The following is a 13849-nucleotide window of genomic DNA, read 5'->3' as shown; positions in this document are numbered from 1 at the left end:
TCTTAAGTCCAAAACTCTCCATTTTCTCTATTCTCCCAGATTTATCAGAACAAAACTTTTCCCACCACACACATACTCACAGACAGGAAACTCTAAGTAAAAAGAATACATATATGTAACCTACACACCTAGAAAATTAAGAGCTACTCATTGCTCGATTAAGGGTCAAACACTCAAAGACTGAGACACCAGAGCTCTACCTGTTTCCCATCAAAAACTCGCAGGCCAAGGAATGTGTGCCATATTGCAAAATATTTATTTTGATAAAATTCTATTACAGGTAAGAAAATTAACCTATGGTTGGGTGTATCTTACTTGCTATCTGAGGTGTTAGGAGGGTTGGGGGAGCTAGGAAAGATGTTGGTAAGGAAAAGGTGATTCTCAGTTTAGGCCCAAAATCTCCTGAAGAAACTGCAATCCTCAAGATGTCACTCAGAGCAGACATGTAAGACCACAAAGCGTTTCTAGTCAGAAACATAATCCCTTTTCTCACCTCCCCTGCTAATACTCACTTCCTGTCATCATCTCTATGAGCAAATCAATAACGTTTAAGGAAAAAAAAATTCAAATCCACAGATTCCTAAATGAACAAAAAGATACCACTATGTTTTCATACCTTAATGGCATGTAAATAACACCACACTTTTTAAAATTAAAGTCTAATGTGAGACATAAATAATGGTATATCTGAGTGTTTAGGAAACTTGCTTAAGGACAAGGTACTATATTGGGTTGGCAAAAAAATTCCTTCAGATTTTTCCACAGGACACAAGCAGAAAACTCTAACAAACTTTTTGGCCAACCCAGTATGAATTAAGAGCTAAGTAAGAAAAGAAAAGCATTTTTATGATTGAGGAATGTATTTTTAAGAAAAGAAGACTAGAATACTTAAAATCAGAGCACTCCTGGAAATTCAGGATAATTAAAACATGAAATGACTTTTATAATATCAATTGAGGCACAGATATATTTCATAGGTAAGTGTAACAAGGTTCTTCTGACAGTGACTAAAAGATGAGTATTACTTCAGAAATAAAGACCCGAGGTCAGAAAGCCTAACTGCTTCCTCTAATTTAATACGTGGCTATTCATCTTGCTTGCGTTTTCGTCAGACTCAACCGAGATGAAAAGATAAAGCCTAGTGCGGAAAAGAGCTCCCATCAGTCTGAATTATCCAGCTGGGTACCCCAAAGGTTGAAACTCACCCGAAAGCAACATAGTGAAGTTCTGCATTTAGTTAAGAGAGAGACCAGGGAAAAAAAGAGATTTAAGTCCCACCATTACAAAATCCTTAAAAGTGATATACCCAAAAACAAACCCAAAAAAGGCTAGGTATTGTTGAAAAGAAGGAAAAACAAAATGCACACTGAATGGGTACTAATCTCAGACTGAATCTCTGTGTCAGCTATATGCTAAACGACAATTAACAGCATAAATGAAAAATAGCATTTTTTCTCTTTCTTCCCCCCTAGACCACTAGGCCCATAAACACCTAAGCCATACACATATTTTGGAGAGAAATGGATAATATAAGCTTTGGAAGTAATGCCACTTTCTCTCCCTTTAATTAATTACAAAGTGCTTTGTCATAAAGGGGTTACTTTTAAAATATCTGCATATAATCACTGTTACCATACATATGAAAGAAACCTTTAATATGAAAAAATAGGAAAAAAAAAATCAGTAGGCATTCTTTCAGGAAATAATGTAGTTTACATATAATTATACCTCCAGAATCCACATTTGTGGAGTTACTAACAGTAGTCTGTGCACTCAACACACGAGTTAATTAAGTGCATGTTCTCATAAATAGTCAACTATTTATACTAAATAATGGAACACAAGTAATTTTTTTTAATGTTTCATAGTAAGCGGAGATATTTTAACTGAAAAATAAAATGTCATGTGGCCCCAAAGAAGGTTCCTTTTGGCTCTCTTTCTGCCCTGCAAGGTTTTCTGAATGATCCAAATTAAAATCAAGTTACTATTTAAGTAACATCCTGAGTTTCAGTTTTTAAAGTTTCAGTAATAGGAAAAGACTTTGCAACTATAAATATGGGAAAGAACTTAATGTATCATTTTTAAAATTCCTTAAAGGCCCAGAGTACTCTTTCTAAAATATGAATCAGATCATATCACTCTCCCACTTAAAATGTCTTTCAAAGGTTTTTCATTTTCATGGTCAGAGGATAAAATCCAAAATCCTTAAAACAGGTTCTAAAGTCTCAAATGAACCAGTCCCTCCAGTGTGATTCTCTCCCACTTAGATCACAGTACTTTATGCACACTGGTCTTTGCAGTGCCCTGATGACAAGGATACCTCTGCCTATTTCAAAGCTTTTTCACATTAATTGCTTCTTTTGCTGGCTTAAAGATCATCTCCCCAGAGATGTCTCCAATACCCTATCCACAATATAAATCCAATCACCTTGAATTATAGCAGTTCTCAAAGTGCGAACTGTGGATTCCTCAATACCCTTTCAAAGAGTTCACAAAATCAAAACTATTTTCATAATAATACAAAGAAGTTATCTGCCTTTGCAATGTGTTAAATTTGCACTTGTGGTACAAAAGTGGGACTGTGTAAACTGCTGGCTACAATAAAGATAATGGAATAAAAATGTACTAGTAGTTATGTATTCTTCATCTTCACTTAAGCTGTTTTTTTAAAGCCAGTTTCATTTCATTAAATGCTGAACTCTGAATACAGTTTTATTAAAATATGCTGTATGACAAAATGTATTCAATTTGAGGTAATAAATGCACAAAGCACCTCTGCAACATACAGAAGCATGTCTCAAGGAAAAAGCATTTGTGTGCTTTTGAGTTATGAGCTAAAGTAGACATTTTCCCCATGGAACACAATTTTCAGTTCAAAAAATGACTGCAGAGAAATTGTGGTTATTCCAACTTGGCTAACTGGCAGAAATTTTCTAGAAAACAAACAAAATGAGCCTGACTTCATAGAAAACATTTGACATATTTGTTGCCAATGATAAAACTGAAACTTTTAAGTGAAAGTTAGGACTTATGTAAAACTTGTATCACTGTGAGATTGACAGCTTCCCAATAATTAAAAATATTTCTAATGAAATTGATGGTGATATTAACAAATATTTTTTACATTGTATGATGAAATGTCAACATTTGAAAGACCTGCTTAACTCAGTGAACAAGTATTTTCTAAATGTTCATGTAAGATATCAAAAAATCATGCCAACGTAAAAGATCTATTCAAAGCCCACGCACAAAAGATGATCCTGGTGGACATGTAGAAAACGGGAAAGTAAGAATGGAAGCCAGTGTATCAAGTTCAAGCTTCTCTCTTGGGCTGTTATTTTTTCTCTATACTTATTATTCCCAAAAGCATGTGTTCTCTATCTTCTCAAAGGACTCTGAAGACATTGCAAATCTCAGGGAGAGCCACTTTCAAGAGAATAAAACTATGACTGTCAATGATCATTTTCAACACTCAGACCTTCAAATTTATTTATTCAGAATTCAATTCCAATATACTAATTACAAGAGTAAGGTGATCACTTACATTACCCATCATTTGTCTTTCTTTTTACTGATTGCCTTTATCATTGCCTCCTCAGTCCTTCCTTTTTACCTTTTATTCTCTTTCCTTTTTACCATTTTTTCCCTTCCATTCTTACTGTCCATCAGCTTATACACACAATTTCCACTTATATCAATATAGACTCTCTATGTACTCCTAGGCCAAATTAATTCTGGGGTACCCTTTCAGTACGTATCATCATCAAAAAAATTCTGCCAAACCGGAAAACGTTTGGAAAATGTTGTTATATGAACTAGCCTTGATTACAGATGGTTTATAGACCAGGGTCAAATAAAGGACGTTTCTAAAAAGCTTTACAATCTAATTTCTACTTCACCCTTATTCATGAAACAAGTTAAAAGTATACATTAAATATGTATTATGAAATATCTGTTAAAGATGCGCCTCAAATCATCTGGCAATATTATAGTCTTTAATAATTTATTATTAAAAATTTACTAAAAATAACTTTCAATAAAGGCCTGATAAAGTGTGCAGGACAAACATACTACATAAAAACCAAAGAGAGCAGCTTTTTTAACAATTTGAACAAACTGCTCAAAGGCAAGGAAGCAGGCTGAGGGTGAGATTCTCTTTTTAAACTCATGGCTACTGTAAGTTACTTCTACATCTCACCACGAATGATTATACTTCATCTATGCTAGTACAGGTCTAACCAATCAATCAACATCTGACAGAATTAAAATTTTCCAGCAGAAATTTTCGAACTTTCACAAATTTCTTATTTTAGAGAGTGGTATACTAAGCTTTTAAAGTTCACAACTTTCTCATTTTATAGAGTACTATATGACTCAGTCTCAATTTGCCAGGAAGATTTTTTTAAGCTAATTTCAGAGCTGTCATTAAATTATTATGAGATAATACACTTCAAACACCATATTAAATTCACTGTCAGATTCTAAAACAATTCAGATACCTTTTCCTGTCAATGAGAAATTATTCTTCATTCATTAACCAGAATTTAACAAGTACAATAAAAAATTCTCAATTATAAAGTGATTAAAATAGAAAAACGGCTTTGGATTTTTCTTTAAAAAAGTGTTTGACTCCAGGTTTTCAAAGAAAATTTTAAAAAGCAAACTATTTAACTGGTAATGTTCCTGGACCCACTTATCACTGAGTGCATTCATGGGGGCAGGAGGGGCACACTCAGCTCTGACAATATCTACCTTGAGACAACATCAGATTCTACAGGTTAAGGGTTCAGTCCTACAAGAATGTCCCCACAGCCATCTCCCACCTCAGATGCCAGTTGCAAGCCCAGGTTGTCACTTAGGCTTTACAGATTAGAGATTCCAACAACCACCTCCTTGAATTTCAATTCAGATGCCAATTAAGTCCAGGTTATTAGGTACTTATGACAGGCTGATTACTTCCCAGGACCCCCTCCTTGGGTTCAATTTATTTGCTAAAGCGGCTCACAAAACTCAGAAAAACATTTCACTTACTAGATCATTGGTTTATTATAGAAAGATGTAACTCAGTAACAGCCAGATGGAAGAGATGCAAAGGGCAAGGTAAGGGGAAAGAGCCAGGAATTTCCATGCCCTCTCCAGGCAGGTCACTCTCCCTAAATCTCCAAATGTTCACCAACCCAGAAGCTCTCCAAACCAAAGCCTGCCCTTTGGGGCTTTTAATCAAGATAATGACTGATTCAACCTCCAGGCCCTCTCCCCTCCCCAGAGGAGGTCAGGAAGTGGGAATGAAAATTCCAACCTTCTAAACACAGGTTGAATATTCTGGCAACCAGTCCCCGGTCTTAGGTGGGGGTCCAAAAGTCACTTTATTAACATACAAGAAACAGCTTTTTTGTCAATGTTACCACTTAGGCAAGTCCAACAGTTTGGGGAACTATGGAAGAAGACTAAATATATATGTGAAATATATTTTGATCCTCTGAATGACCAAATATATATTTCTTACAAAATCACAATAGTGTATTAACCGTCTAACATTTCCAGAACTAAATATTTTACCATCAAAGGGAAGGTAATAACCAAATGCTCAGATAATGAAAAACAGTATTAAAGCTTTTTGTAACCTACATGTTATAACCAAATTGATAAAAAGTCAAATTCTTAATGGAATCAAATATATAATAAATATGTAAAACAAATTACTTCAGTGACAAAGCAAGTATGATACAATCTCCAACCACCTAATCAAAATGGAATCTAGCTATATTACTTACGTAATAGATGGATCCACTTGTTTGTAAGCATGAGCAGCACAAGACCCACAGTACGTATACCCTGCATGGCTACAAAACAAAAAAATGTTTAACTTAATGATCAGATTCAAAAGCAAATCATTCTGGGAGAAAAATAACTTCTGAAAGAAATATAGTAATTATGGTAAACATAACAGAATTATGTGTATAGATTAAAAAGCAATGTAGGGAATGATGCAACTTCTAGAATAGCACAAGGAACACATGATTGTTCTGTGTTCCAATTTTAAATGTTAAAAAGTATTTTGTAATTTTTTTTTTTATCTGAAGGAAAATTAGATTTAAAATTTTCTAGGCTTATTTGAAGTTGCTAATGTAACACTAAGGGGCTTCCCAGGTGGAGTCAGTAGTAAAGAATCCGACTGCTAACGCAGGAGATGAAAGAGACTCAGGTTCAGTCCATGGGTTGGGATCCCCTGGAGAAGGGCACTGCAACCCACTCCAGTATTCTTGCCTGGAGAATTCCAGGGACAGAGGAGCCTGGCAGGCTATAGTCCATAAGGTCACAAAGAGTTGGACACAACTGAAGCGACTTAACACGCAATGTAACACTAATAATAATATACGAGTTTTTAACATTCCTGTTCAATATCATCAACAGACCATTACATACACAAAATGATAAGATTAAAAGCAAGTCAAATCAGAGCAAAACAAATACCCTATAAGAAACAGCTCATGTCCCTCTGCATACGTAGAGGTAAGAGAACTGACCTGGCCTTTTATGTATCATGCCCTTTCATTTTCTCTCACTATTACGCATTCTATCCTTCTCACCCTCTGGTCTTAGCTTTACATTAGTTCTCTGATCACCCATACAATGACTACGTTTCAGAACATCAATTTTCTTTCTTGACTCAAGTTATGTGAGTCTAGAAATATTTTCTTTAATGCTTCTAGTGTGTGGGCAGTAAATGTTTAACAAATGGCTCTGCAGGGGGGGAAAAATGTATACACATGTACAGAAGCTTATTATAAATTTTACTGAAATAAAAAGATATATATCACACAATTTCCAAACAATGAAAAAATATGTAACATCCTTTACTGCAAATTCCACACAGGCAATTGATTGTCCCAGAATGCTTTCCCTGATTTTAGCTGACCTCTTTAATCATTAGCCAAATAATGACTGCAAGTGCAAGAGTGAAACAGTGAAGACATATGTCTGAATTTCACTCATTCAACAACTTGAAAAATGCCTTTTGTTTATTAGACAGTAGTTTTTCAAATAATGAAAAACATATTTTCTTCCTCGTTTCTTTGTGCTAGTCACAACTGTAAAGCTACAGACATAACACAAAGTTTAATCTGCATTATTAACCTTTCCCCATTTCTTTCTTTGAGTATAGACATATAATCAACATAAAACAAAGTCCTGATTTGTAGCAGTCTGCCTATTAATGTGGAGTAAATCATTCCTATCGTGGCTAATTTCAAGACGCACAGTAAACTGAAAAGAAAAAACACAGGCTGGGAGCAAATATCTGTAAAGCATATACCTGATAAAGGATTTATCTCTAAATATATAAAGAAAAAGCAAATATCTGATATAAGATTTATATCTGATATACAAAGAAATTTCAAAACAACCTAATGCTTTAAAAAGACACAGGTAACTATTTTACAAGACAAAAAGAATTCTGAAGACTGGTTGTACAACAATGTGAATGCACTTAACACTACTATACAAATGGCTAAAAAATCCTTAAAATGGTAAATTTTATGTTATGTATATTTTATTAAGATTTTTTAGAATTTTTAAATAGAAAAAGATGTGAACAGATACTTTCAAAAAGAACACATGGGATGGCAAAAAGCATACAAGAGAAGGCTCTACATCGGTTAGTCATTAAGGAGAGGCAAATGAAAACAATGAGCTACCACTAAACACCCACTAGAATAAGCTAAAATAAAATGAGTGGCCATACCAAGTGTGGCAAGGATGCAGAAGCGAAACTCAGTCTGTACTTGTGGAAATGCAAAGCGGTACAACTACTCTGGAAAAAATGGTTTGGCAATGTCTTAAAAAAAAAAAAAGCTAAGCATACTTCTGCTATATAACTCCTGCCAGCTATTCCACTCCTTAAAAAAAAAAAAGCATTATGTGCACACAAAGATTTATACTCCAATATTCATCCCATTTTTATTTGCAATAGCCAAAAACAGAAACAGTCAACTATCCCTCAAAAGATGAACTGATAAACAAATTAAAATATATCCATACAACAAAGTAACTTCTCAGCAATAAAAAAGGAACAAACTATTGACACACTCAAAATAATTATGCTTAAAAAAAAGGAATGGCAAAATAAAGAAAAATAAATATGCTGAATGAGAGAATACAGACAAAAGTTTCATATTATGATTCCATTTAAATAATTCCATAATTAAAAATGTTTAATTTTGAAAAAGAATATATACATATCTGTGTGTAAAACCGAGTCACTTAAGCTGTAGAGCAGAGACTAACCCAATACTGTAAATCAGCTACACTTACATTAAAAAAATAAGTAATTCTAAAAAATAAAAACTATAGTGACAGAAAGGAAATCAGTGCATGTAAGAGGGTGGGGAGAAGGGCAGAGCGGTAAAGAAGGCACAAGGAAACTTCTGAAAATGAGGAGTATGTTCACTGTCTTAATTGTGGTAATGATTTCACAGGCATATACATATTTCAAACTTACATATAAAACTGTACACTTTAGATGCAGCTGAATGTTAATCATACCCCAATAGAGCTGTTTTAAAAATGGTACTCATCTTAACTAAACACAGAAAAAGAGAGTCACATAAGTCAGTCACAGTCATACAAGATAGCAATGTGCTTGCTTAATTAGGACTAAAGTAACATGGGACATATGCTAAGCACACTGTAATCACTGAAGACTTTACTAATCAGAGTAATGGTGGTCACTCCATTCTCACATCTCTGTCAAGGAAGCCTATCAAGCTGCCTCAGTATAGCAATATTCTCACAACCCAGTTCTAACCTTAGCCAGAAGGTAATGTAAGTTGTCCTATGGTTTAGCAAATTCAGTTTTGCTGTCATCCTGTATTAATCTTGATACTCTAGACTAACCAGAGGCTCTATTTGATCCAATTATAACCCCCATCTTTCAATGCCCAAGACACCAATACCAACTGCTTCAGATTCTTAACACCTGTTCCTCATCTTAACATTACTGGCTCCTTCCAATCAATTCAGAAATACACTATCTTGCCCTGCCATGTGGACCTTAAAATTCATCTGATCCATCCAGACCTGTCCCGGTCTGTCTCAAACTTGAATGACATTCAGATTTTCAACACTGCTTTGCTCTTAGTTGTCACTCACTTCACATTCCTCCACTTCTCAATTCTTATATCTTAAACTGGTCCTTTCTTCTTAGATCTGCTTTTCAGACCTTAGTTACTACTTGCTCTTCGTGAATTTAAAGGCCCTGAACCCCAATCTATGCTCCAATCTCTAAATCAACCTGTCTTTCTGAGTCTCTCCCGATTTTACCAATGCTGTTACTTCTAAAGCTTATACATATTTTAACTTTTTATCACAACTCAGCGATTAAACAACAACATAGCTGATTGACAATGTTGTGATGTTTCAGATGCACAGCAAAATGACTCAGCCATACACATACATGTATCGGTTCTTCCCCAAACTTCCCTCCTATCCAAGCTGCCACAGAACACTGAGCAAAGTTGCATGTGCTGTATAGTAGATCCGTGTTGGCTAACCATTTTTAATATAGCAGTGTGTACATATTAATCCCAAACTCCCTAACTATCCCTTCTCCCAGCTGAACATCTTTTCATATACCTCTTGGCCATCCGTATGTCTTCTTTGGAGAAATATCTATTTAGGTCTTCTGCCCTTTTTTTTGATTGGGCTGTGTGTTTTGTTGATACTGAGGCACATAAGCTATTTGTAGATTTTGGAGACTAATCCCTTGTCAATCAAATCATTTGCAAATATTTTCTCCCATTCTGTGGGCTGTCTTTTCATATTGTTTATGGTCTCCTTTGCTGTGCAAAAGCTTTTGAATTTAAATAGGTCCCGTGTTCGTTTATTTATTTCTTTTATTTCCATTACTCTGGGAGATACACTGAAAGAGATATTGCTGCAGTTTATGTCAGAGAGTATTCTGCCTGTTTTCCTCTAGGAGTTTTATAGTGTCTGGTCTCACATTTAGGCCTTTAATCCATTTTGAGCTTATTTTTATATACAGAGTTAAAGAATGGTTTCACTTTTTTACATGTAGCTGTCCAGTTTTCCCAGCACCATTTATTGAAAAGGCTTTCTTTTCTCCATTGTATAATCATGCCTCCTTTGTCATACGTTAATTCACCATAAGTGTATGGGTTCTTAAGTGCCGGACTTCTTAGAAACACTAGATTCTTGAAGAACAGGTAGGACAGAAATAGTAAGGGAAGGGAAGGGAATAAAGGTTGAAGGAAAAACATGAGCAAATGTCCGAATGTATGATGTAAATGAGAAAATATGAAATTGGCCTGAATGCAATAAGAGAGTAGTACTAAGACAGAATGAGACTGACTCATTATCAAGTCTGGACTTGATAAAACAAGTTTCTGAAAAACTGATGTATGCTTTTGAGCAGGGAAGTGACCATGTGAAACTGTTATCGTGTACTGAAAAACAAGCACAAAGGACATTAGGGACAGAAGTGTTACATGAAGCTCTCTTGGAAACTGCGATTTGAGGTAGTAATGTCATGGTCTAGAATGGTGTCAGTGTCAGAGGGAAATGAGAAATCAATGCACTCGAGTCTAAAAAGAAAAACTGACATATCTTAGTGACCAAGTAGGAAGAAGAAAAAGAAGACAGTTATGATTAACAGTGGTAACTAACATCTACTAAGCGCTTACCACATGTCAGGCAATCTTCTATGTTAACTCAAAGCATTTCTTTTAATCCTAACAACTCTCTGAGATAGGAGTTACTATTTTTCTCTTTCTATAGGTGAAGAAACTAAAGAAAGGTTAAGAAACTTGCTCAAGGTCATACAGATAGTAAGTGGTACTCCAGGATTCAAAGCCAGGCAGTAGAGCTCCAGAACCCATTCTTAACCACCGAGAGAGACCTGTACGTATTTGAAGGAAAAGGGGGAAGAGTCCGTGGAGTTGGAAAAGTAAATGTCCTAACTACTGAAGACTAATTCCAGAATCATATATCCTGTAAGACTACAGGGAAGGGTGATAGCTTTAATAACATGATTAACTAAGGTAAACTTGTTTCATAATAAGAACTCAGATATCATGGTTTTAGTCCTTTCTGAAGCTGAAGGCTTAAAAGTATGCTTGAATGAAAGATAAAATAGTGGCAAAGAGAGAGGAGTCTTAACCTGGATAAAGAATACATTGAAGTGTATCTTTTTTTTAAAAATCATTGAGTATACCATCCCTCTTATCCCCCATAGTGAGGAACTCTACTTGTATGCAAGGACTAAGATCACAGTAAAAGAAAAGAATTTCTATTACTTTCCTTTATCCTGGCCCAGATACATGGTAAAGAACAAAGTTGTAGTAATCATCATCAATTCTCACCAGTGATCCTCTGTCCCTATACCTTTCTCTTGCTGACAGAATCTAATTCTACAGGCATGTAAAAAGCTTTGCTAAGGGAATGACTACGTTATTTTCTTTTGTGCATGACTGCCAGAAGAGCAATGAACACTTGCGCTCTACAGATACTTAACAATGCGCCATAAAAGTGTGTCCAAGCCAGTCTTTTTAAAGTTTGTAAAATCCTTAATACAAAGACATCCTTGCTAGCAGTTACAGGTCACTCTGATTCTTAATGTAACTTCTCATGAAAACAAATACAGAATTATACTCTAATATCTATAATTTGTCATTAGGCTAGAGCTATGCCTCTAAAAACTGATCCTTCTTCTAATGCAGAGTACTTTCGTTTCTCCCTTTACATCTACACAGCAGACCCTTTATATCAGCAAGTCCAGTTCCTAACCTACCAGAATTCGTGCCCTTTACAGAGCTGCTATTAAATGAGGATGCAATGCCACTGTCCATGATCATTCACTGGTTAAGTGACAGTTTTCCATACAGCGACCTTGCTGTGTGATATAATTTAAATTCCTACATCAGGAACATTACCAATTGCTACATGAACTTTCACTTGTATCAACCGTGAATGCCAAGAGTCTACAAATATTCTGAAAGGCTTTTCATCAAAGAGGATATAGGGAATCATAAAAGAACACTTATTTGACTTCAACAAAGTCAGAATCTAGTAGTCCTAGTTCTACTGAACAGCAGCAAAAAATGCAAAATAAATACCGCACTAGATGAAATGAGAAGACTGGACCAGATGAAATGAGATCTCCTTTCTAAGAGATTTAAGAAAAGTTTGCAACCTTAAGTTATGATCTACAAACCTAGAATCTAAAGTTAAAAACCTCTGTGAACACACACATCACTACATATAAAATAGACAGCTAATAACAACCTGTTGCAGAGCACAGGGAACTCTACACAATTCTCTGTAATGACCTTCATGGGAAAAGAATCTTTGAAAAAAAAAAGTGAATATATATATATATATATATGACTGATTCACTTTACTATACACCTGAAACTAACACAACATTGTAAACTAACTATACACCAACAAAAATTTGAAAAAACAATAAAAAAATAACACCTGTGAGCATACAGGATCAAGCTGGGGGACAACTGGCCCCAAACAGTTCACAGAAGCAGCAATCTCCATACTGCCCTCTCAATTTTATTCTGCTGCACCTAACTTTGTATTCTTTTCTTTCATAGGCATGGCTCAACGGCCCTAAAGATTCCTGCTTCAATAAAAAATATCAGTAGATTGTTACACCCCAAAAATGTCCAGGTAAAACAGCCATTATTCAGGATATTTTATTTTTATAATTGGAACCTCACAAATATTAAGTAAACAGTGTTATGAGCTAAAAAGTCAAGTAAGAATAAGCTAACCACAATGTTGCATACTGAGTTTCTTTTACTGCTGGAGTATATATGATTTGACATACTGCCATGAATAACCTGCCACTTAATATTAACAAGGACTGCATATCTTTAGGAAATTAAATTAACTAGATAATTTATGAAGATTCACTATCTCATGATATACACTGGTAGGAGCTCTATAAGTATGCTTCACTATATACAACTTGGTCTTCTATGTAAATGTTTCTTGGCTTTCAAACTGGTTTTTATACTAAAGGTAATACATGTCCACAGTAAAAAAAAAAAAAAAAAAAAAGTCAAACAATGAAAAAAGGTACAGAATGAAAAGTAAAAGTATCCTTTATTCCATACTATTCCTACTAGATTAGCCACTAAGAAATCAAACTAACAGACTTTTCTGGTGGTCTAGTGGGTAAGACTCTATGCTGTCAATGTAGAATATGCCATGTGTGTAGCCAAACACTTTTTTTTTTTAAAATCAAACTCTATTGTAAATGTATGGTGGGAGCCTTCAATAGTCATTGTGTGTGCATGCGTGCTAAGTCACTTCAATAGTGCCAGACTCTTTGCAACTATGGACTGTAGCCCACGAGGCTCCTCTGTCCATGGGATTCTCCAGGCAAGAATACTGGAGTGGGTTGCCATGCCCTCCTCCAGGGGATCTTTCTGACTCAGGGATCGAACCTGAGTCTCTTATGTCTCCTGTATTGGAGGCAGGTTCTATGCTTTACAGCAAAATATGGTTTCATCATACAAATTAAGCCCCTTCTACAATCACTGGCTTATATTTTTATATTCAGTAAGAGGTTTCTTAAGTGATGTATACCAATACAGCTCCATTTTAACGGTTGCTGAATTATTCAAAAATATTGCAAGATAAACAATTCTGGCATCAAAGTATCTGGCAGTCATGGCAGGAAGGCTTTTGGAACTCCTAGTTCATGAGATCATTTCAATATATATCCCTGGGCCACATACTGTCTCCTCTGCCTTAAGGAACCTGTAGTTCTGTTTCAATCAAAGGATAAGGATATTTTTTACTCAAATGTTTTTAA

General features: G+C 35.2%; 1 protein-coding gene across 4 annotated transcripts in view; it reads right to left on the bottom strand.

Moving 5' to 3' along the window:
* The window catches only part of MEMO1 (mediator of cell motility 1), a 122957-nt gene that overhangs the window by 55838 nt on the left and 53270 nt on the right, over positions 1 to 13849 (bottom strand). For 3 of the 4 annotated variants that reach the window (XR_003588738.3, XM_027966964.3, XM_027966965.3), the window contains exon 3: positions 5775 to 5843. The exons of the other annotated variant lie outside the window; for it this stretch is intronic. Coding sequence is in view for 2 of the 3 variants with exons in the window: in XM_027966964.3 (XP_027822765.1) it covers positions 5775 to 5843 (69 nt within the window). In the remaining variant the exon portion in view is untranslated. The remainder of the gene's footprint in view (positions 1 to 5774; positions 5844 to 13849) is intronic. 4 annotated transcript variants of the gene reach the window in all.

Source organism: Ovis aries, chromosome 3, assembly GCF_016772045.2.
Source record: "Ovis aries strain OAR_USU_Benz2616 breed Rambouillet chromosome 3, ARS-UI_Ramb_v3.0, whole genome shotgun sequence".
Lineage (NCBI taxonomy): Eukaryota > Metazoa > Chordata > Mammalia > Artiodactyla > Bovidae > Ovis > Ovis aries.
This window is presented reverse-complemented; position numbering and strand designations above follow the sequence as displayed.